At 44.3% G+C, this 25,063-nt stretch overlaps 1 protein-coding gene across 3 annotated transcripts; it reads right to left on the bottom strand.

Moving 5' to 3' along the window:
- On the bottom strand, positions 1-15,242 carry slc24a5 (solute carrier family 24 member 5). Of its 3 annotated transcripts, XM_065012138.1 has the most exons (10): positions 14,926-15,242; positions 14,419-14,598; positions 14,197-14,280; positions 13,966-14,069; positions 11,932-12,032; positions 10,923-11,194; positions 10,305-10,389; positions 9,906-10,112; positions 2,334-2,435; positions 674-762 (listed from the first exon to the last, which is right to left on the bottom strand). In XM_065012138.1, the coding sequence occupies exons 1-9, from the start codon at positions 15,083-15,085 to the stop codon at positions 2,354-2,356; spliced, it is 1,275 nt and encodes a 424-aa protein (XP_064868210.1). In that variant the 5' UTR covers positions 15,086-15,242; the 3' UTR covers positions 674-762; positions 2,334-2,353. The 3 variants fall into 3 exon arrangements, with proteins under 3 accessions (XP_064868209.1, XP_064868210.1, XP_064868212.1); XM_065012137.1 differs by lacking the exon at positions 10,305-10,389 and having other exon boundaries at positions 1-762; XM_065012140.1 differs by lacking the exons at positions 674-762; positions 2,334-2,435; positions 10,305-10,389 and adding an exon at positions 2,458-2,613.
- Positions 15,243-25,063: the final 9,821 nt, after the last annotated feature.

Genomic DNA, 25,063 nt, shown 5'->3' on the forward strand with positions numbered 1-25,063 from the left:
TACATTTACTCTATACAATTTTATTTTTCTCAAAAATGTTTGTATAGTGTCCCATACAATAATTTGTACTGTTATTTTTTTTGTAAAAAAAAAAAATGTATTTGAATTTGGTGATCCAACACTCCTAATCTGTCCACAAACCCAACTGCTAGTGGGGTCGCGACCCGACTTCGAATTCCACTGATTTAGATCATAATGAATAAGAGGACGTGGACAGGGTGGACCTGATCCTATATCAGTACTCTGTGAATCTGCCCTGTATCTGGGTTCTGTATAAATGGTCTGAGTGTCAAAGAGGTTGGTTTCTGGGTGGTCTGGTTCTGGGGAGGGCTGCAGTGTGGACTCCATCGCTGCCACTCAGACACTACACAGTCTGATGAGTGCGGCCTGCAGCAGCGCTGTGTGTGTTGTTGTACGTCTCTGTGTGTTTATCAGTGTATCAGTCGCCGCACAGTCTGACAGGGTTGTTCCCTATGATGCCCAGTTCGTAGAGGATGGCCAGAGTGGCAAAAACAACATAGCAGAACAGAGAGACGATCCCCAGCTTCCAGTCCAGCTTCCAGCCGTTTATATGGACCGCCACGAAGAGAAAGACGATGGAGAGGAGGAGAGTGGCGGAGATGAAAACCAGACCGGTGCTGTTGACCTCCACAGGGTTGACCGTGTCCACAAACACTGTCTTAATGAACCAGGGAAGACCCAGACACAGCATGTCAAAAACATTAGAACCCACGATGTTGGACATGGCCATATCGGCTTTACCTGGAACAGAGCGGGAGAGGGGTGGAGAGGAGGAGAGAGAGGAGGAGCGAGAGGGGAGAGAGAGGAGGAGAGAAGAGAGGGGAAGAGAGAGGAGGAGGAGAGAGGGGAGGAGGAGCGAGGGGAGGAGATAGAGGAGGAGCGAGGGGAGGAGAAAGGGGCGAAGAGAGAGGAGAGAGATGACATATTACACTATGTTGTACATGTCTGTTTTACCTTCACTACATGACCAAAAGTATGTGGACACCTGCTCGTTAGGCATTAATATAGAGTTGGTCCCCCCTTTGCTGCTACAACAGCCTCCACTCTTCTGGGAAGGCTTTCCACTAGATGTTGGAACATTGCTGCAGGGACTTGCTTCCATTCAACAACAAGCATTTATGAGGTTGGGACACTGATGTTGAGCAATTAGGCATGGCTCGCAGTCGGCATTCCAATTCATCCCAAAGGTGTTCTATTGGGTTGAGGTCAGGGCTCTGTGCAGGCCAGTCAGGTTCTTCCACACTGATCTTGACCAACCATTTCTGTATGGACCTCTCTTTGTGCATGGGCCATTGTCACGATGAAACAGGAAAGTGCCTTCCACAAACTGTTGCCACAAAGTTGAAAGCACAGAATAGTCTAGAATGTCATTGTATGCTGTAGCGTTACGATTTCCTTTCACTGGAACTAAGGGGCCCGAACCATGAAAAATAGCCCAGACCATTATTCTTCCTCCACCAAATTTTACAGATGACACTTTGCATTCTGGCAGGTAGCGTTCTCCTGGCATCCGCCAAACCCAGATTTGTCCGTCGGACTGCTAGCTGGTGAAGCGTAATTCATCACTCCAGAGAACTCGTTTCCACTGCTCCAGAGTCTAATTGCGACGAGCTTTACACCACTCCAGCCGACGCTTGGCATTACGCATGGTGATCTTAGGCTTGTGTGCAGCTGCTCGGCCATGGAAACCCATTTCATGAAGCTCCCGACGAACAGTTATTGTGCTGACGTTGCTTCCAGAGGCAGTTTGGAACTAGGTAGTGAGTGTTGCAACCGAGGACAGACAATTTTTACTAGATGCTTCAGCACTCGGCGGTCCAGTTCTGTGAGCTCATGTGGCCCACCACATCGTGGCTGAGCCGTTGTTGCTCATAGACATTCCACTTCACAATAATAGCACTTACAGTTGACCAGGGCAGCTCTAACAGGGCAGAGATTTGACTAACTGACTTGTTGGAAAGGTGGCATCCTATGACGGTGCCATGTTGAAAGTCATTGAGCTCTTTAATAGGGGTCATTTACTGCCAATGTTTGTCTATGGAGATTACATGGCGGTGTACTCGATTTTATACACCTGTCAGCAACGGGGTGTCCACATACTTTTGTGTATATAGTGTAAGAGAGAGATGGGACTTAAGTATGACTTGAACGATTATGATAAGGAGGACATCGAGTGGAATAATTATCAGCTGTGGGCTCCATTTCGCCCTGAAGTAATATGTCTCTATGTATCTACTGACCTAGAAAAGAGATGTATCTCAGGGGGACTAAAGGTCAGAAAGGATCAGAAATGAAGCTACAGTAGTAATTACCTTCTCTGGCAACCATGACACTAGCCACTGTGTCTGGTATACTGGTCCCTGCAGCTAACAGAGTCAGGCCCATCACTGTGTCTGGGATACCCAGAGTCTCTCCTGTTACACACAACACAGAGAACACACAGTCAGATACACAGGACATAAAGTCAGGCCCATCACTGTGTCTGGGATACCCAGAGTCTCTCCTGATACACACAACACAGAGAACACACAGTCAGATACACAGGACATAAAGACAGGCCCATCACTGTGTCTGGGATACCCAGAGTCTCTCCTGATACACACAACACAGAGAACAAACAGTCAGATACACAGGACATAAAGACAGGCCCATCACTGTGTCTGGGATACCCAGAGTCTCACCTGTTACATCTCAGACATACCACAGGGTCAGATACAAAACAACACTGGGTCAGATAGAACACAACACTGGGTCAGATAGAACACAACACTGGGTCAGATAGAACACAACACTGGGTCAGATAGAACACAACACTGGGTCAGATAGAACACAACACTGGGTCAGATAGAACACAACACTGGGTCAGATAGAACACAACACTGGGTCAGATAGAACACAACACTGGGTCAGATAGAACACAACACTGGGTCAGATAGAACACAACACTGGGTCAGATATAACACAACACAGGGTCAGATACAACACAACACTGGGTCAGATACAAAACAACACTGGGTCAGATAGAACACAACACAGGGTCAGATAGAACACAACACAGGGTCAGATAGAACACAACACAGGGTCAGATAGAACACAACACAGGGTCAGATAGAACACAACACTGGGTCAGATAGAACACAACACTGGGTCAGATAGAACACAACACAGGGTCAGATAGAACACAACACTGGGTCAGATACAACACAACACAGGGTCAGATAGAACACAACACAGGGTCAGATAGAACACAGCACAGGGTCAGATAGAACACACCACTGGGTCAGATAGAACACAACACAGGGTCAGATATAACACAACACAGGGTCAGATAGAACACAACACAGGGTCAGATAGAACACAACACAGGGTCAGATAGAACACAACACAGGATACAGGTAGATAAAACACACAGGGTGCAGGTAGATAAAACACACAGGATACAGGTAGATAAAACACACAGGATACAGGTAGATATAACACACAGGATACAGGTAGATAAAACACACAGGATACAGGTAGATAAAACACACAGGATACAGGTAGATAAAACACACAGGATAAGGTAGATAAAACACACAGGATACAGGTATATAAAACACACAGGGTACAGGTAGATATAACACACAGGATACAGGTAGATATAACACACAGGATACAGGTAGATATAACACACAGGATACAGGTATATAAAACACACAGGATACAGGTAGATAAAACACACAGGATGCAGGTAGATAAAACACACAGGATACAGGTAGATATAACACACAGGATACAGGTAGATAAAACACACAGGATGCAGGAAGATAAAACACACAGTATACAGGTAGATATAACACACAGTATACAGGTAGATAAAACACATTTAAGTCATTACATTACATTTAAGTCATTTAGCAGATGCTCTTATCCAGAGCGACTTACAAATTGGTGCATTCACCTTATGACATCCAAACACACAGGATACAGGTATATAAAACACACAGGGTACAGGTAGATAAAACACACAGGATACAGGTAGATAAAACACACAGGATACAGGTAGATATAACACACAGGATGCAGGTAGATAAAACACACAGGATACAGGTAGATAAAACACACAGGATACAGGTAGATAAAACACACAGGATACAGGTAGATAAAACACACAGGATACAGGTAGATATAACACACAGGATACAGGTAGATATAACACACAGGATACAGGTAGATATAACACACAGGATACAGGTAGATAAAACACACAGGATACAGGTAGATAAAACACACAGGATACAGGTAGATATAACACACAGGATACAGGTAGATAAAACACACAGGATACAGGTAGATATAACACACAGGATACAGGTAGATATAACACACAGGATACAGGTAGATAAAACACACAGGATACAGGTAGATATAACACACAGGATGCAGGTAGATATAACACACAGTATACAGGTAGATAAAACACAGGAAACACAATAAGAAAGGCTTCAGGTGGACAACAGTGCAACATGGTTTAGAAACACTACTTTAAAGGAGTCCTCCCTTCCCCATTTTATTTTATTTAACCTTTATTTAACTAGGCAAGTCAGTCAAGAACATATTCTTATTTACAATGATAGCCTACCCCAGCCAAACAGTAACCCAGACAACGCTGGGCCAATGGTGCACCACCCTATGGGACTCCCAATCACAGCCAGTTGTGATACAGCTTGGAATCAAACCAGGGTCTGTAGTGACGCCTCTAGCACTGAGATGCAGTGCCTGAGACCGCTGCGCCACTCGGGAGCCCATCACTCTCTCATCCCTCCATCTCTCTCATCTCCCTCCATCTCTCTCTCTCTCTCTCTCTCTCTCTCTCTCTCTCTCTCTCTCTCTCTCTCTCTCTCTCTCTCTCTCTCTCTCTCTCATGTGAGCTGTTCTGAAGGTTAAAACATAATAATCCCATTATACTCTCATGTCTACTAACGTCACATGACAAAATCAGTCCTCAACACTGATGTAAGGTCAGTTCTTTGTGTTTTCTCAGTAATGGTAAAGCTTGGGGATAGCTGATCCTAGATCTGTGCCTAGAGGCTACTCCCACCCGAAGCTCACATGACGTCTCCTGGCAGCCATGCAGTGTGTGAGGTGAAGCAGGCGGTAATCCGACTGCTGTGTGTGTGTGTCTGTGTGTGTGTGTGCACGTGTTCTGGATGTGTGCATATTGTGTGTGTACGTGCATCTGTCCATGTCTGCGTCTGTGTTTAATGTGTTTAAGTGTACCTGCGTCTGTGTTTAATGTGTTTAAGTGAACCTGCGTCTGTGTTTAATGTGTTTAAGTGAACCTGCGTCTGTGTTTGTGTTTAAGTGAACCTGCGTCTGTGTTTGTGTTTAAGTGAACCTGCGTCTGTGTTTGTGTTTAAGTGAACCTGCTTCTGTGTTTAATGTGTTTAAGTGAACCTGCTTCTGTGTTTAATGTGTTTAAGTGAACCTGCGTCTGTGTTTGTGTTTAAGTGTGTCTGCGTCTGTGTTTAATGTGTTTAAGTGAAACTGCGTCTGTGTTTAAGTGAACCTGCGTCTGTGTTTAATGTGTTTAAGTCTGCCTGCGTCTGTGTTTAATGTGTTTAAGTGAACCTGCGTCTGTGTTTAATGTGTTTAAGTGAACCTGAATCTGTGTTTAATGTGTTTAAGTGAACCTGCGTCTGTGTTTAATGTGTTTAAGTGAACCTGCGTCTGTGTTTAAGTGAACCTGCGTCTGTGTTTAATGTGTTTAAGTGAACCTGCTTCTGTGTTTAATGTGTTTAAGTGAACCTGCGTCTGTGTTTGTGTTTAAGTGAACCTGCGTCTGTGTTTGTGTTTAAGTGAACCTGCGTCTGTGTTTGTGTTTAAGTGTGTCTGCGTCTGTGTTTGTGTTTAAGTGTGTCTGCGTCTGTGTTTAATGTGTTTAAGTGAAACTGCGTCTGTGTTTAAGTGAACCTGCGTCTGTGTTTAATGTGTTTAAGTCTGCCTGCGTCTGTGTTTAATGTGTTTAAGTGAACCTGCGTCTGTGTTTAATGTGTTTAAGTGAACCTGAATCTGTGTTGAATGTGTTTAAGTGAACCTGAATCTGTGTTTAATGTGTTTAAGTGAACCTGCGTCTGTGTTTAATGTGTTTAAGTGAACCTGCGTCTGTGTTTAAGTGAACCTGCGTCTGTGTTTAATGTGTTTAAGTGAACCTGCGTCTGTGTTTAATGTGTTTAAGTGTGTCTGCGTCTGTGTTTAAGTGTGTCTGCGTCTGTGTTTAATGTGTTTAAGTGAACCTGCGTCTGTGTTTAATGTGTTTAAGTGAACCTGCGTCTGTGTTTAATGTGTTTAAGTGTGTCTGCGTCTGTGTTTAATGTGTTTAAGTGTGTCTGCGTCTGTGTTTAATGTGTTTAAGTGAACCTGCTTCTGTGTTTAATGTGTTTAAGTGAACCTGCGTCTGTGTTTGTGTTTAAGTGAACCTGCGTCTGTGTTTGTGTTTAAGTGTGTCTGCGTCTGTGTTTAATGTGTTTAAGTGTGTCTGCGTCTGTGTTTAATGTGTTTAAGTGAACCTGCGTCTGTGTTTAATGTGTTTAAGTGAACCTGCGTCTGTGTTTAATGTGTTTAAGTGAACCTGCGTCTGTGTTTAATGTGTTTAAGTGAACCTGCGTCTGTGTTTAATGTGTTTAAGTGTGTATGCGTCTGTGTTTGTGTTTAAGTGTGTCTGCGTCTGTGTTTAATGTGTTTAAGTGAACCTGCGTCTGTGTTTAATGTGTTTAAGTGAACCTGCGTCTGTGTTTAAGTGAACCTGCGTCTGTGTTTAATGTGTTTAAGTGAACCTGCGTCTGTGTTTAATGTGTTTAAGTGAACCTGCGTCTGTGTTTAATGTGTTTAAGTCTGCCTGCGTCTGTGTTTAATGTGTTTAAGTGAACCTGCGTCTGTGTTTAATGTGTTTAAGTGTACCTGCGTCTGTGTTTAATGTGTTTAAGTGTACCTGCGTCTGTGTTTAATGTGTTTAAGTGTACCTGCGTCTGTGTTTAAGTGAACCTGCGTCTGTGTTTAAGTGAACCTGCGTCTGTGTTTAATGTGTTTAAGTGTGCCTGCGTCTGTGTTTAATGTGTTTAAGTGAACCTGCGTCTGTGTTTAATGTGTTTAAGTGAACCTGCGTCTGTGTTTGTGTTTAAGTGTGTCTGCGTCTGTGTTTAATGTGTTTAAGTGTGTCTGAGTCTGTGTTTAATGTGTTTAAGTGAACCTGCGTCTGTGTTTAATGTGTTTTTAAGTGTACCTGCGTCTGTGTTTAATGTGTTTAAGTGAACCTGCGTCTGTGTTTGTGTTTAAGTGAACCTGCGTCTGTGTTTAATGTGTTTAAGTGTGCCTTCATTTGCATGCGTCTGCATATGTGCATGCGTTCACGTGTGTGTGTGTATCCATGCGTGTGTGCGTGTATGTGTGTAATCCCGGTGCTGGCTGGGCTAGTGTCTGGCCACTGGGCCATTGGAGCGCCACTAAGCCTGTAGGACCCAGCTCTGCTCTGGAATCCCAGGAATCAGCATGTGACTCGACTCTAACATCTGACATGTTCTCATACACATTCTAAACCTCCTCGTTTGGACTTCCATAACTCTCTGATTGAGTAACATGAAAATGGTTTAAACTAATGTGATTCCTTCTTTTCATGTAAAAATGGCAAATGTTTTGCTCAATAACACCTGCAGTCTGGAAGCAGGCACTTAGACCTCATACACACACAAGTTATACCACTAAGGTACAACACATTTGCACAGAAATAATTACACACTTGTTGTGGCGACACAACAACGGTTCAGACAAACTCAAACATTGTGTCAAATGTACTGTACATCAGTTGTACAACCTGAGTGTACACAGGGCCTAAGGCAATACATTGATGAAGGATGTATTGTGTATTGAGGATATATTGTGAAAAGCATTGATAAAAAACGACATTGATATCCGACAGGTGGCATCACTCCTACGCAAAGCTCGTCCCTTAACCATGCAGGGGGAATCGTCCCTCAGTCTGACATCAGACAATGCAGAGGGAATCATCCCTCAGTCTGACATCAGACAATGCAGAGGGAATCGTCCCTCAGTCTGACGTCAGACAATGCAGAGGGAATCGTCCCTCAGTCTGACGTCAGACAATGCAGAGGGAATCGTCCCTCAGTCTGACATCAGACAATGCAGAGGGAATCGTCCCTCAGTCTGACGTCAGACAATGCAGAGGGAATCATCACTCAGTCTGACGTCAGACAATGCAGAGGGAATCGTCCCTCAGTCTGACATCAGACAATGCAGAGGGAATCGTCACTCAGTCTGACGTCAGACAATGCAGAGGGAATCGTCACTCAGTCTGACGTCAGACAATGCAGAGGGAATCGTCACTCAGTCTGACGTCAGACAATGCAGAGGGAATCGTCCCTCAGTCTGACGTCAGACAATGCAGAGGGAATCGTCCCTCAGTCTGACGTCAGACAATGCAGAGGGAATCGTCCCTCAGTCTGACGTCAGACAATGCAGAGGGAATCGTCCCTCAGTCTGACGTCAGACAATGCAGAGGGAATCGTCCCTCAGTCTGACGTCAGACAATGCAGAGGGAATCGTCACTCAGTCTGACGTCAGACAATGCAGAGGGAATCGTCCCTCAGTCTGACGTCAGACAATGCAGAGGGAATCGTCCCTCAGTCTGACGTCAGACAATGCAGAGGGAATCGTCACTCAGTCTGACGTCAGACAATGCAGAGGGAATCGTCCCTCAGTCTGACGTCAGACAATGCAGAGGGAATCGTCCCTCAGTCTGACGTCAGACAATGCAGAGGGAATCGTCACTCAGTCTGACGTCAGACAATGCAGAGGGAATCGTCACTCAGTCTGACGTCAGACAATAGTAACACTGATGTAAAGGAGACTGACTTACCTAGTGACCAATATGTATATATTTTCTTACGATAGTGACCCTCCAGACTAGTGTTTGTACACTGCTCGAAAAAATAAAGGGAACACTAAAATAACGCATCCTAGATCTGAATGAATTAAATATTCTTATTAAATACTTTTTTCTTTACATAGTTGAATGTGCTGACAACAAAATCACACAAAAATTATCAATGGAAATCAAATTTATCAACCAATGGAGGTCTGGATTTGGAGTCACACTCAAAATTAAAGTGGAAAACCACACTACAGGCTGATCCAACTTTGATGTAATGTCTTTAAAACAAGTCAAAATGAGGCTCAGTAGTGTGTGTGGCCTCCACGTGCCTGTATGACCTCCCTACAACGCCTGGGCATGCTCCTGATGAGGTGGGCAAAAGAACACAGACACTGGACAGAGGAACTTAGAGCCAGTTTGCACTGTTCTGTGAAGGGAGTAGTACACAGCGTTGTATGAGATCTTCAGTTTCTTGGCAAGTTTTTCACATGGAATAACCCTAATTTCTCAGAACAAGAATACAAGAAAGTTCTTTGTTTCTGGCCATTTTGAGGCTGTAATCGAACCCACAAATGTTGATGCTCCTGATACTCAACTAGTCTAAAGAAGGCCAGTTGTATTGCTTCTTTAATTAGAACAGTTTTCAGCTGTGCTAACATAATTGCAAAAGCATTTTCTAATGATCAATTAGCCTTTTAAAATTAGATTAGCTAACACAACGTGCCATTGGAACACAGGAGTGATGGTTGTTGATAATGGGCCTCTGTACACCTATGTATATAAAATCTGCCGTTTCCAGCTACAATAATCATTTACAACATTAGCAATGTCTACACAGTATTTCTGATCAATTTGATGTTATTTCAATGGACCGAAAATGAGCTTTTCTTTCAAAAACAAGGACATTTCTAAGTGACCCCAAACTATTGAACGGTAGTATATATATATATATATTTACCTACGATAGTGACCATCCAGACCAGTACGTATGTGAAGGCTGAGATCCAGACAGCGGACATAAAGAAGGTGAACATGAACCATTTTTTCCAGAACCGTCTCCTGCAGTCTGGAATCGTCAGGTAGAGAATCACGATGGCCGGGAGGGACAGCACCCACAGGATTCGCTTCAGGTCGTTCTCTGGCATTGAGAACACACTCTTGTGGTCTGGAACACACATACACACAGAGAGAGAGAAAACACAAGTGGTGTCAATCCCTGTTCTCATATGAAACACACAGGTGTGATTTACTTGAATAAGTTCTCACACAAATTGTGAAATTCTATGTAGAAGCCAGAGAAATCTTTTAAGAGAAAATATGTGTGTGATTCTCAGATCTGTGTTTTGATTAGCAGCACCTCTTGCTGTGTTGTTGTTGCTTGGCAGGAAACATGTTGCAATTTATTCTCCTCTGTCCCCGCAAACTCCCCACTGGAGTAAATCCTAAATCGCACACGCACGCACGCACGCACGCACGCACGCACGCACGCACGCACGCACGCACGCACGCACGCACGCACACACACACACACACCCCTTCCTCAGTCTGCATGGCATCAATGTGTCATATACCAGAGCGGTGTGTGTGTGTGTGTGTGTGTGTGTGTGTGTGTGTGTGTGTGTGTGCAGTAGTGTAAAGTACATAAGTAACAATACTTGAAAGTACTACTTATGTAGTTTTTTGGGGTATCTGTACTTTACTTTACAATTTATATTTTTGAGAACTTTTACTTTTACTTATATAAAATTATATACTTTTTACTCCATACATTTTCCCTGACACCCTAAAGTACTCGTTACATTCTGTATGATTAGCAGAACAAGAAATGGTCTAATTCACACACTTATTAAGAGAACATCCCTGGTCATCCCTACTGCCTCTGATCTGGTGGACTCACTACATTTACTTTTGATTACTTAAGTATATTTCAAACCAAATACTTAAAAACTTTTATGTGACAGATAGAGTCAGCTACCCTCTGGTATCTCATTCAGGCCGTGCAGACTGAGGGAAATGTGTGAGTATCCTGAATCATCCTGGAAGATTCCGCTGTCGCTTCTAGAACGTCTGTGGACCCTCAGAGTGGTGTCAACCAATGGCTGTGTCTCGCTGTGATCCCCGGAACCTTTCCCCAGGCAAGTACAGCAGGGGCTGAACCTCCTCAGAACACACTCACTGATCCTCAGGTCAAAACACAACACTACGATGTACACCCCATAGACCAGCAACAGACAGGCTGCATCATACCTGGGGAGAGGGGAGGAGAGGATGGGAGGAGAGGAGGGGAGGGGAAGGGATTTCAGGAAAAGAGAAGAGAGGAGGGAAGAGGAGAGTTAAATGCTAAAAGGAATACAATCACTTGTACATGTACTGTATATTAGAACTGATTGGTTTATGACTCTGTAACTGGCAGTAATAAAATAGGAAGGTTGTGTACCCAGGAGGATTGTTGATAATTACTTTCACAGCGCTGGGCTGTAAAGTGTTACTGCATGCTGAGATTGAGGAAGTGGAGTTGAACACAGATACTTACCAGTACACACAGGGCACTTTAACTTTATTGACAATAAATTCTCAATGACATGTAAAACTTCCACTGTCTTGGAAAAGTTATACTGTTGCAAACACACACAGAAGGCACTAGCTACACCACAGAAACACACACACACACTAACCTTAACCCGAAAACCTAACCTTAACCCTAAACCTAAACCTAACACTAATTCTAACCTTAACTATAAACCTCCTAGAAATAGCATTTGACCTTGTGGGGACCAACAAAATGTCCCCCAGTTTGTGAAATGTTTGCTTGTTTACTATTCTTGGGGGACTTCTGGTCCCCACAAGAATAGTTAAACATGTCCACACACACACACACACACACACACACACACACACACACACACACACACACACACACACACACACACACACACACACACACACACACACACACACACACACACACACACACACACACTTACCAGTAGACTTTGTTATCTGAAATGATGGCTATAACAGCAGAGATAGAGATGGCGTAAGCTAGACAGTCCCTGAACAGAGGCCAACAGGTCAGACGACCCACCTAGAACAGAAAACACACTGTTCACAGCTTATAGTACACACACACACACACACACACACAGGGCCCGCCAGCTCATTAGGCGGCCGCCTATGGCAGCAGATTGACTAGATGCACCTCCAGCAACAAATTAAACCTCACATAATTCTGCCCAAAAACAATGTCAATTTCTCTCAACCAGTTGAATATGGCCTTTTTAGGTCAGAGCTGATACCCCCCTGTGATAATCAGTGTCTACTTTGTAAAAGGCAGGGACGCAAAATATTTATCTTGTCCATTGCCAGCGTGCCTTTGCAGGGTGCTGATGGAGAGATGCATTTCTGGAGCGCTCTACTAACATTCTGTCAGACAAATCATCTAGCACATATAGGATATGGTAGAAAGAATATGTGGCCTTTTCTGTAAGGGAAAGGGGGATACCTAGTCAGTTGTCCAACTGAATGTATTCAACTGAAATGTGTCTTCCGCATTTAACCCAACCCTTCTGAATCAGAGAGGTCCAGGGGCTGCCTTAATCCACATCCACATCTTCGGCACCCGGGGAACAGTGGGTTAACTGCCTGTGGGTTAGGCTGCCCACAACTGCTGTCCAGGAGATTCATCCCGTGGGCCAAACTGTCATTATCAGTGGTTTCAGGTTTGTATCCAGACATTTTGATGAGCTGATCATAGCAAAGAAGAAAATACTTGTGCATTTCCAGCTGTATAAACACATTGCAAATAGAGATGACTCCTCCTGATAAAGTTGGGTAGCTGATATTCAGAGCTTAAATAGCCAAATCACAGGAATCAGGACAGCCAATGCAACGGCATGTTTTACAATTGGTGGGCCTAAACCATGGATGGGCATTCAGAACAGTTTATTTCAGGTGACACTCTAGGCCTCAGTAACCATGGACTGACGCCAACGCCTTTTGGCCTTGATTTCCACCATGGACATTCGCCCAATTTTTCAGTTTTTGATTTGTTAAAAAAGTTTGAAATATCCAATAAATGTCGTTCCACTTCATGATTGTGTCCCACTTGTTGTTGATTCTTCACAAAAAAATACAGTTTTATATCTTTATGTTTGAAACCTGAAATGTGGCAAAAGGTCACAAAGTTCAAGGGGGCCGAATACTTTCGCAAGGCACTGTATACCCATAGTATATTCACTGTCTAGGCACACTAGGTAAGACCTGGGTGGACCACCCCCTGTATTTTGGTTAGGGCACCAGGTGGTGCCAAATTAGGTAAGTAGTGGGTAGGCAGGTAAGGTAGGAGATAGGGCTTTGAGATTTACTTCCTTTGCTTTGGTTCCGTCCAGCCCCTTTTCCCCATATTACCATGTGAAGGAATACATTCCTAGTAAACTGTAAATTCTCTGCCTTTTGTCATCCTTACTCGCACCTACAGTCCATACCTCTTTCACTTCACGGAGAGTTGAGTTGTAGCAGGGTGTTGCGTTCCCTCTTCACAGAGGCGTAACATAATGGGGGCTCATCCAGGATCCATTAACCCACCGGACCCTGCTGCACTGAGCTCTCTGTGGTTAGTGATTGAGGTGTGATGGTAGGTTGTGATATGCCTTGATATGGCCCAAGTATAGATGTCTAGAAATGGCATCTTTTCAACTTCCATTCAGAACTGAAAATGAACCTGATTTCAACGTGGGTGGCAGAACGGCCAGGACCGGCCACACACACACACACACACACACACACACACACACACACACACACACACACACACACACACACACACACACACACACACACACACACACACACACACACACACACACACACACACACACACACACACCATAACAGTTTACACAATCATCTCCCCTCCTTGACCTACTAAAGCTGCCCCTGGCTGGAATGGATGATTATTATACCACTGAGCTCTTTATGGTTATGTAATGCTTCCCATAATGTGTGTACTGTACACATACCACTTTGGTCAGGAGTCCACAAGCAGCACAGATCCCCAGGAGGTTGTAGACAGCTGATCCTACGATGGTGCTCACACCGATGTCTCCCTTTGTCACAAACACACCTGGGTAGACACACACATACAATTGTTAACACATGATGCTGATGATGATGATTTTGGTGAGGTGCAGTTATTCTCAGCAAACCATAGTAATTATATGTTGTGCATATGTTTCAGATGCCTTACGTACCCAGAAAGGCAGTGACCATTTCAGGAGCAGAGCTGCCTGCCGCCATAAAGGTGGCTCCTGCTACGTCCTGAGATAGACCCAGACCTGGAACGGAGACCAAGAGATGTTGCCATTTATCTCTCACACACACACACACACACACACACACACACACACACACACACACACACACACACACACACACACACACACACACACACACACAGAGAGTGACTGACTTACGGTCACTGATAAGTTCTAGAGAAGGTAGGAAGTAGTCATCACAGACTATAGCAACTGCCAGCAGCATGTAAAATATGATCATAAAGTGTATGAGGAGTCCTCCATCCTTCCTCTCCTGTAGTGTGAAGAACCCCTCTGGAAACTCAGACGACTGCGTTGTAATACACTCTGTCTCATTCTCTGAAACAACACACACAGAGTTGTCTAAGTTACACAAAGTAACAGTCTACAAACTCAGTAAAGGGTATGAAACTTATACAATAAAAATAAACATTTGAAGTAAAAAAAGAAAGTAACAGTCTACAATAACATAATTATAGGCTTTTTGAATACATGTCTGTAACATTACTGAATGACCACAGTGCCAACATTGTGTCTATTCTTCTGAGGAACGTTATGGGGATTCGTTCTCAATTAGTCACCGCCATTAGCTGTGAAAACGTTGTCACCGTTTATTGGCTTGATCTAATTGATTATCAGGCTTGATGGGGAGATATTAACACTCACCCAGCGCCCGGCGCACTCTGTTGGAATGGGAGTCCTCCTGAGCTGCTGCTGCAGTGAAAGACACAAGATGAACCGTGCAATAGAAAACTAAAACTAGTCCTAGAAAATAAGGTAGAAAGTCTTTTCTGTTCTTCTTGTGCAGCACTCCGTCTCTATACATGGTTTTAGAATAGAAACCGGTAAAAAAACGGTTTCATTAACTGCTGTTGCAGTGCGTCATGAGTTCACTCATAAGCCAGTAAATACCACTACTACCACTACCCTGCTCTATTAGAGAGAGAGATCATGGGGGAGAAAAGCATATTTTAAGGCCTGTGTTCAGAGAGAGAGAGAGAGAGAGAGATATGACGCTATAACACAGAGAGCCAGAGAGAGAGAGAGCGAGATCACGGGATGAAGTTATTCTAGCTGAAGGCACCTCAGCCCCCTGTAACTCGCTCCCTCCTCCCCCCATTCAATTTGACCACCATAGAAAAGTCTCAGGATAGGAAAGATATTTCCTGGAAATAAACATTTACACTCATTTAATATTATTAGAAAGGCCTCACTCATGGTGCCCATATCGGCCTAGGCTCCCATACGGAACAATTATATATTGGAATGTTTTTCAATCAAATTTAAATATATTGGGGAAATGTTTTTATCATGTATTCATCCAATATATAAATAAATAAAATATATATAAATATATATTTTTTATATATGTGTAAAATACACACCTCACAATCTTCTCTACCCCGATGATAATGTTGAGTCTCTATTGACCTCTAGTACCTTAGCATTAGGTTCCCAAAGTGGCATTTTGCATGCTAAAGTTGGATCCTTGAGTTATAGTTGACAATGCATTCTGCAGCTATTGAGGTATAGCCTACCTGCCACTTATGAAACATAGTACAAAGAAATTAGGTGTTTATTTCAAAAAGACACTTGAACGTAGAACATATCTGTACAAATATTTAGAAATGTATTAAAATCTATTTTTCCTGAGCAGTCAATCACAATTTTAAATGTTCCCAAGACCTCACCCCAGGCTGGCCTCCAACTGACAGAGCAGCCATTACAATTTTAAATGTTCCCAAGACCTCACCCCAGGCTGGCCTCCAACTGACAGAGCAGCCATTACAATTTTAAATGTTCCCAAGACCTCACCCCAGGCTGGCCTCCAACTGACAGAGCAGCCATTACAATTTTAAATGTTCCCAAGACCTCACCCCAGGCTGGCCTCCAACTGACAGAGCAGCCATTACAATTTTAAATGTTCCCAAGACCTCACCCCAGGCTGGCCTCCAACTGACAGAGCAGCCATTACAATTTTAAATGTTCCCAAGACCTCACCCCCTCAGGCTGGCCTCCAACTGACAGAGCAGCCATTACAATTTTAAATGTTCCCAAGACCTCACCCCAGGCTGGCCTCCAACTGACAGAGCAGCCATTACAATTTTAAATGTTCCCAAGACCTCACCCCAGGCTGGCCTCCAACTGACAGAGCAGCCATTACAATTTTAAATGTTCCCAAGACCTCACCCCCAACTGAGGCTGGCCTCCAACTGACAGAGCAGCCATTACAATTTTAAATGTTCCCAAGACCTCACCCCAGGCTGGCCTCCAACTGACAGAGCAGCCATTACAATTTTAAATGTTCCCAAGACCTCACCCCAGGCTGGCCTCCAACTGACAGAGCAGCCATTACAATTTTAAATGTTCCCAAGACCTCACCCCAGGCTGGCCTCCAACTGACAGAGCAGCCATTACAATTTTAAATGTTCCCAAGACCTCACCCCAGGCTGGCCTCCAACTGACAGAGCAGCCATTACAATTTTAAATGTTCCCAAGACCTCACCCCAGGCTGGCCTCCAACTGACAGAGCAGCCATTACAATTTAATATTTTCTTCTTCAGAAAAAGAGAGCAGTTGTCACTGCCATAGAGCTTTCTAGTGGATATTGGCATTTTATTTGATTTATACATTCACAACATTGAATTAAATATGTTTTTAACCTGGTGGGTGATAATTTCTTCAACTGCAAGCAAGCGTTTTCATCGAGCTTGCTAACGTTAGCTCCTTTAGCTTGCCAACAACAAGGGTTTTCATCGAGCTTGCTAACACAGCTAGCTAGCTAACGTTAGCTTATTTAGCTTGCCAACAACAAGGGTTTTCATTGAGCTTGCTAACACAGCTAGCTCGCTAACGTTAGCTTCTTTAGCTTGCCAACAACATGCAGTGTGACTCACCAAGGTAAGAATTTTGAAAAATTAAGTTCAGTAGAGTTAATGTCATGTGTGTATTAGATATAATTGAATTGCCAAAGCTATTGTTAAATGTTCTTGGCTAGCCAAGTTATGTGATGCTTGTTGGCTAGCTAATGTAGCTAGCTTTAGTGAGGGTTGGGTGTCTCTGATAGAAATAGGTATTTTCTAGCAAAAAAATATATATATTTCCCTGCTGCAGTGGATCCTTCTGGTCTTGAGTCTTAGCTGCCTATGGACAGACCCCAGCCAATGGAAGTAGTCTTTAGTATCATTTAGCTAGCTAGTTCCCAATTGAATTTAAACGTCTTCATGAACATTTACCCCTTATTTATTAATCATCTTTTGTGGAATTGTTTCACTAACTCTCTGTCTCTGCATTATCCACATGATAACGGTTATCTTGTGAGCTGGAGGTGAAGGAATCTGCATTGTAAGTATACAAATGATGTTCAAAGACATGATTTTCAAAAACAGATGTTAAGGTCACAGATGTAATTTATACATTATATTTTGTGTTTCAGATGCGACCTTCCAGTGACTCCGATGCCACAATTAAACAATGGACCAAGTTATTTGAGAACTAAAGATGATTGAAAACACTCTTAGTTGTCATCCATTCAAACTTGTCAAAGTATACCACAGCATGCTATTGTGATTTAGTGCTGAACTTTGTAGTTTTATGCATTGAATTTTAATGTAGCTTAGCTACAGTATCTAAAGTAAAAAGCAACATTTACCATTCATTAAAATACATAGTAACATATATTTATCAAGTATATTTTGGAACATGTTTTACTAGCTACCACAGCATATTGTTAAAATGTATTTCCACACCATATATTTAAATATATAAACAATTTGTAATACAGTGCATTCGGAAAGTATTCAGACACATTGACTTTCCACAATTTGTTACATTACAGCCTTATTCTAAAATTGATTAAATTGTTTTTGTTGCCTCATCAAACTACACACAATACACCATAATGACAAAGCAAAAACTGTTTTTTAAAGAATTTTTACAAATGTATAAAAAATATAAAAATGTAATATCATATTTAAGTATTCAGACCCTTTACTCAGTACTTTGTTGAAGCACCTTTGGCAGCGATTACAGCCTCGGGTCTTCTTGGCGTATGGTGCTACAAGCTTGGCACACCTGTATTTGGGGAGTTTCTCCCATTCTTCTCTGCAGATCCTCTCAAGCTCTGTCAGGTTGGACGGGGAGTGATGTTGCACAGCTATTTTCAGGTTTTTCCAGAGATGTTCGATCGGGTTCAAGTCTGGGCTCTGGCTGGGCCACTCAAGGACATTCAGAGACTTGTTCCAAAGCCACTCCTGCATTGTTTTGGCTGTGTGCTTAGGGTAGGTTGTCCTGTTGGAAGGTGAATCTTTGCCCCAGTCTGAGGTCCTGAGCGTTCTGGAGCAGGTTTTCATCAAGGATCTCGCTGTACTTTGCTCCGTTCATCTTTGCCTCGATCCTGACTAGTCTCCCAGTCCCTGCCGCTGAAAAACAACTAGAGCTCTGGCAGAGTGACCATTGGGTTCTTCTCCCCGATTGATCAGTTTGGCCGGGTGGCCAGCTCTAGGAAGAGTCTTGGTGGTTCCAAACTTCACCATTTAAGAATGATGGAGGCACTGTGTTCTTGGGGACCTTCAATGCTGCAGAAATGTTTTGGTACCCTTCCACAGATCTGTGCCTCGACACAATCCTGTCTCAGAGGTCTAAGGACAATTCCTTCAACTCCATGGCTTGATTCTTGCTGTGACATGCACTGTCTGGGATCTTACATAGACAGGTGTGTGCTTGTCCAAAATCATGTCCAATCAATTGAATTTTCCACAGGTGGACTCCAAGAAACATCTCAAGGATGATCAATGGAAACAGGGTGCACCTGAGCTCAATTTCGAGTCTCATAGCAAAGGGTCTGAATACTTATAAGGTATTTAAGTTTTTATTTGTAATGCCTTTGTAAGTATTTCTAAAACTTTTTTTGCTTTGTCATTATGGGATATTGTGTGTAGATGGGTGAGGATTGTTATTTATTTAATCCATTATAGAATAAGGTTTTAACATAACAAAATGTGGAAAAAGTCAAGGGGTCTGAATTATTTCCGAATGCACTGTATGTCCATATATTTTTGTACATATAGCCTATTTAAATATATGTATATATAAGGCTTAAATACATGTAAATATATGTTAAAATATTTATGTCAATATATTGTTTTTCCATATGGACTACATAGATGAAGAGTAGAGTAGCCTAAATCCAAATGGTTGAGAAAAAGGTCTCTAGTAGACCTATAGAGAATGTGACTATGAGACAGTCAGCCATTATTTTAGGAATAAATAATGCCTCTCTCTCTCTACCGCACCTGCTTTCTTGATGTTGCACTCTCTGTGATTATTACTTGACCCTGCTGGACATCTTGAAGAACAATCTAGAATTAATGGCCATGTACTCTTATAATCTCCACTGGCACAGCCAGAAGAAGACTGGCCACCCCTTAGAGCCTGGTTCCTCTCTACCCAGTACAGCCAGAAGAAGACTGGCCACCCCTCAGAGCCTGGTTCCTCTCTACCCAGTACAGCCAGAAGAAGACTGGCCACCCCTCAGAGCCTGGTTCCTCTCTACCCAGTACAGCCAGAAGAAGACTGGCCACCCCTCAGAGCCTGGTTCCTCTCTACCCAGTACAGCCAGAAGAAGACTGGCCGGTTACTAGTCCAACTCTCTAACCACTAGGCTACCCTGCCGCCCCATTATGACATTAGAATTAGGTGGAACATGACTTCAGGCATACATACCTGTTGCAGGTGACTAACAGTTGTACACAATGGTTCCACGGCTGTGGTAGGTCATCACCATCTTGGGTTGCGGCGCCCCCATGTGATGGTTTCAGAAAGAAACCCTTTTCTGTTCTTGGCCTCCACTGTCACAGTAATATAACGGACTGGAGCTCTCAAAGACCACTACAGGACAGACTTGGTTCATGTGGAATAATATCTATTAGTTAAACCTGTTCTAATCACCCTTGTAGTGTGCCTCATTTCACACTCAGACCATACAGTTTTAAGAAGAGAATGATTTCAAACAGCTGTTGAACTAGTTGATTCTGTAATGTATAGTTTTGCACAATATGATAGCAACATAATTAAAGGCCTATGTAAGTTGATCATCAAAGTAACATAGTTTGAGGAAGGTCCTTGGATGTAAATGACACTGCAAACATCTGCTTCATATAGAATGTAGTATCTGAATGCAGTAGAGTTGGCCAGGAGAATTACATTCTTGTATTTTATTGGTTCAGTTTATCAGCTGATCCTACTGAAGGGTCGTACATAATCACAGAAACATACCAGAGTTAAATCAATTTCTGATACCTTATCCAAACCATAACCTCTCTTCACACCAACTTCTGTAGTCACTCCAACTTCCTTAACTCTCTCCAGCCCCCTGTCTTCCTCCTCTCTCCCCCTACAGTCTGTCCATCCCCCTGGCTTCCTCCTCTCTCCCCTTCCACTCCCTCCAGCTCCCTGGCTTCCTCCTCTCTTCCCCTCCACCCACTCCAGCCCCCTGCCCCTTTCCTCTCTTCCCCTCCACTCTCTCCAGCCCCTTCCCTTTTCCTCTCTTCCCCTCCACTCTCTCCAGCCTCCTGCCCTTTTCCTCTCTTCCCCTCCACTCTCTCCAGCCTCCTGCCCTTTTCCTCTCTTCCCCTCCACTCTCTCCAGCCCCTTCCCTTTTCCTCTCTCCCCCTCCACTCTCTCCAGCCCCTTCCCTTTTCCTCCTCTCTCTCAGCCTCCTGCCCTTTTCCTCTCTTCCCCTCCTCTCTCCAGCCTCCTGCCCTTTTCCTCTCTTCCCCTCCACTCTCTCCAGCCCCTTCCCTTTTCATCTCTTCCCCTCCACTCTCTCCAGCCCCCCTTCCATTTTCCTCTCTTCCCCTCCACTCTCTCCAGCCTCCTGCCCTTTTCCTCTCTTCCCCCCCACCACTCTCTCCAGCCTCCTGCCCTTTTCCTCTCTTCCCCTCCACTCTCTCCAGCCCCTTCCCTTTTCCTCTCTCCCCTCCCACTCTCTCCAGCCCCTGCCCTTTTCCTCTCTTCCCCTCCACTCTCTCCAGCCCCCTGCTCCTTTCCTCTCTTCCCCCTCCACACTCTCCAGCCCCCTGCCCCTTTCCTCTCTTCCCCCTCCACTCTCTCCAGCCCCCTGCCCCTTTCCTCTCTTCCCCTCCACTCTCTCCAGCCCTTTTAGCTCACCGCAATTAAGCTAATATGTCATTCATTAGAGTTAGAGACAACAGGAGCCAGTATGACTATCAAGGATGGATAGGAGGGACTGAGGGAGGGAGGGGGGGATGGAGGGATGGAGGGAGGGATAGATGGAGGGAGGGATGGAGGGCTGGATGGATGGAGGGTGAGATGGAGGGATAGATGGAGGGATGGAAGGCGGGAGAGAGGGAGGGATAGATGGAGGGATGGAAGGCGCGAGAGAGGGAGGGATAGATGGAGTGCTGGATGGATGGAGGGAGAGATGGAGGAAGGGAGGGATATATAGATAGATAGATGCAGAACAGTGTTTTATTCTGACACTATGGACATCTCTATGAGCTGGTCATCTATCTCAGGCCTCGGGATGGAATGAGGTTTTACTAAGTCATGTGACTAACGATCCAGCCTCTTAATGGATGTAGGGAGCTGTATAATCCTATAGCCTTTTTTGATGATCAGTCGATTTAAAGCCACACACACACACACACACACACACACACACACACACGCACACACACACACAAGCAAAGTGACTGAGACAGAGGGTGCTTGTGTGAATGCAGGCAGTTCCTCAGACCTTTTTAGCTCTAAAGGTTTCATCTACTACAGGCAGATACTCCACTTATATGCCCCTGTGTGTGTGTGTGCGTGTGTTTGTGCGTGTGTTTCATAGTGTCCAATTCTGGGAGAAAAATATTTTAAACTGAACAAAAATATAAACGCAAAAGTGTTGGTCCCATGTTTCATGAGCTGAAATTGTCACGTCCTGATCTGTTTCACCTTTCTTGTGCTTGTCTCCACCCCCCACCAGGTGTCTCCCATGTTCCCCATTATCCCCTGTGTATTTATACCTTTGTTTTCTGTTTGTCTGTTGCCAGTTCGTCTTGTATTGTCAGGTCATCCCAGCGTTTTCCCTGGTTTTCCCTGCTCTCTAGTTTTTTGTTTCTAGCTTTTCTGGTTCTGACCTTTCTGCCTGCCCATGACCCTGAGCCTGTCTGCCGTCCAGTACCTGTCGAACTCTGATCTGGTTACGAACCTCTGCCTGTCCTGACCCTGAGCCTGTCTGCCGTCCAGTACCTGTCAAACTCTGATCTGGTTACGAACCTCTGCCTGTCCTGACCCTGAGCCTGTCTGCCGTCCAGTACCTGTCGAACTCTGATCTGGTTACGAACCTCTGCCTGTCCTGACCCTGAGCCTGTCTGCCGTCCAGTACCTGTCGAACTCTGATCTGGTTACGAACCTCTGCCTGCCCATGACCCTGAGCCTGTCTGCCGTCCAGTACCTGTCGAACTCTGATCTGGTTACGAACCTCTGCCTGTCCTCGACCTGCCCTTTGCCTGCTCCCCGTGTTATAATAAATGATCTGAGAACTGAACCATCTGCCTGAGTCCTGATAGAAATAAAACATCACAGAAATGTTCCATACGCACAAAAAATATTATTTCTCCTTTGCCAAGATAATTCATCCACCTGACAGGTGTGGCATATCAAGAAGCTGATTAAACAGTATGATAATTACACAGGTGCACCTTGTGCTGGGGACAATTAAAGTCCACTCTAAAATGTGCAGTTGTGTCACACAACACAATGCCACAGATGTCTCAAGTTTTGAGGGAGTGTGCAGTTGGCATGCTGACTGCAGGAATGTCCATCAGAGCTGTTGCCCGGAGAATGTAATGTTAATTTCTCTACCATAAGCCGCCTCCAATGTTATTTTAGAGAATTTGGCAGTTTTCCAACCGGCCTCACAACCTCAGACCACATGTATCCACACCAGCCGAGGGCCTCCATATCTGGCTTCTTCACCTGCGGGATCGTCTGAGACCAGCCACCTGGACAGCTGATGAAACTGTGGGTTTGCACAACCAAAGAATTTCTGCACAAACTGTCTCAGGGAAGCTCATCTGCGTGCTCGTCATCCTCACCAGGGTCTTGACCTGACTGCAGTTCGGCGGTGCTCACCTTCGATGGCCACTGACAAGCTGAAGAAGTGTGCTCTTCACGATGAATCCCGGTTTCATCTGTACCGGGCAGATGGCATCGTGTGGGCAAGCGGTTTGCTGATGTCATTGTTGTGAACAGAGTGCCCCATTGTGGTGGTGGGGTTATGGTACGGGCAGACATAAGCTACGGACGACAAACACAATTGCGTTTTATCAATGGCAATTTGAATGCACAGAGATACTGTAACGAGATCCTGAGGCCCAATTGTCATGCCATTCATCCGCCACCATCATCTCATGTTTCAGCATGATAATGCACGGCCCCATGTCGCAAGGATCTGTACACAACTCCTGGAAGCTGAAAATGTCCCAGTTCTTCCATGGCCTGCAAACTCACCAGACATGTCACCCAATGAGCATGTTGTAAAACATACCATATTTATTATTATCACTTACGTTGTTGTTTGACTCATGGAAACTGCATTCAAAACAGTCTTCATGCCTGTGTGTGTGTCTGTGTGTGTGTCTGTGTGTGTGTTTGTGTGTGTAAACAAATCTTGGGTTCTGAGAAATAATAGGGTAAACCTCCATTGAGCCCTGGTGTGTGTGTGTGTGTGTGTGTGTGTGTGTGTGTGTGAGTGTGTGTGTGTGTGTGTGTGTGTGTGTGTGTGTGTGTGTGTGTGTGACACTGTGGGAGATAAAAACAGAAACAAACCTGACCATATACACTGAGTATACCAAACATTAGGAACACCTTCCTAATAATGAGTTGCATCCCCCCCTTTTCCCCTCAGAACAGAGTTAATTCATCGGGGCATGGACTCTGCAAGGTGTCGTAAGTGTTCCACAGGGATGCTGGCCCATGTTGACGCCAATGCTTCCCACAGTTGGCTGGATGTCCTTTTGGTGGTGGACCATTCTTGATACACACAGGAAACTGTTGAAAAACCCAGCAGCATTGCAGTTCTTGACACAAACCGGTGCTCCTGGCACCTACTACCATACCCGGTTCAAAGGTACTTAACTCTTTTCCATTCACCCTCTCAATGCCACACATACACAATCCATGTCTGAATTGTCTCAAGGCTTAAAACCCCTTCTTTAACCCGTCTCCTCCCCTTCATCTACACTGATTGAAGTGGATTTAACAGGTGACATCAATAAGGGATCATAGCTTTCACCTGGATTCACCTGGTCAGTCTGTCATGGAAAGAGCATGTTTAGTATTCTCAGTGTATTGTCACCTGGTTTGTGTGACTCATGGAAACAACATAATATCTTCTGAGAAGTAAGAGGATAAAGTGCCACAGTTAGTTATTAAAACCTCTGTTATAACTGTGGGCGTATCCTCTCAGCAGCATGACACATCTAAAACTAACAGTTTCACAACCGCCCTTTGTCACAGTTCCCTTGGAATGCTCCTTAATGGCGTTGTTATCTCTTTGTTTGCTTATGTCCTTATGGCTGTGTGCTGTGCTGTTCCTTACCGTAGCCGGTACCTGGAACCTGTGGCCTTAGACCTGTACTATGTAGACCACAAGCCCTTCTGCCTGGCTGTATAGCTGGTCTCTACCCAACAGTCCAATGTCCATTTAGATAATAAGTCTGAAGAGCTGACGCAGAGCGAGGCAGGGTTACAGCAGGCTGCTATCTGATTACTATCAACACACAGGTCACAA

Source organism: Oncorhynchus nerka, linkage group LG27, assembly GCF_034236695.1.
Source record: "Oncorhynchus nerka isolate Pitt River linkage group LG27, Oner_Uvic_2.0, whole genome shotgun sequence".
Taxonomy (NCBI): domain Eukaryota; kingdom Metazoa; phylum Chordata; class Actinopteri; order Salmoniformes; family Salmonidae; genus Oncorhynchus; species Oncorhynchus nerka.

Excerpts from the sequence above, each read along its gene's own strand:
- slc24a5 (XM_065012137.1), bottom strand. The coding sequence starts at position 15,085 with ATGTATAGAGACGGAGTGCTGCACAAGAAGAACAGAAAAGACTTTCTA. Across the intron at positions 14,281-14,418 it reads TCTAGAACTTATCAGTGACC|GTCTGGGTCTATCTCAGGAC; the intron begins GTAAGTCAGTCA and ends TCTCCGTTCCAG. Across the intron at positions 763-2,333 it reads TGTCATGGTTGCCAGAGAAG|GTAAAGCCGATATGGCCATG; the intron begins GTAATTACTACT and ends GCTCTGTTCCAG.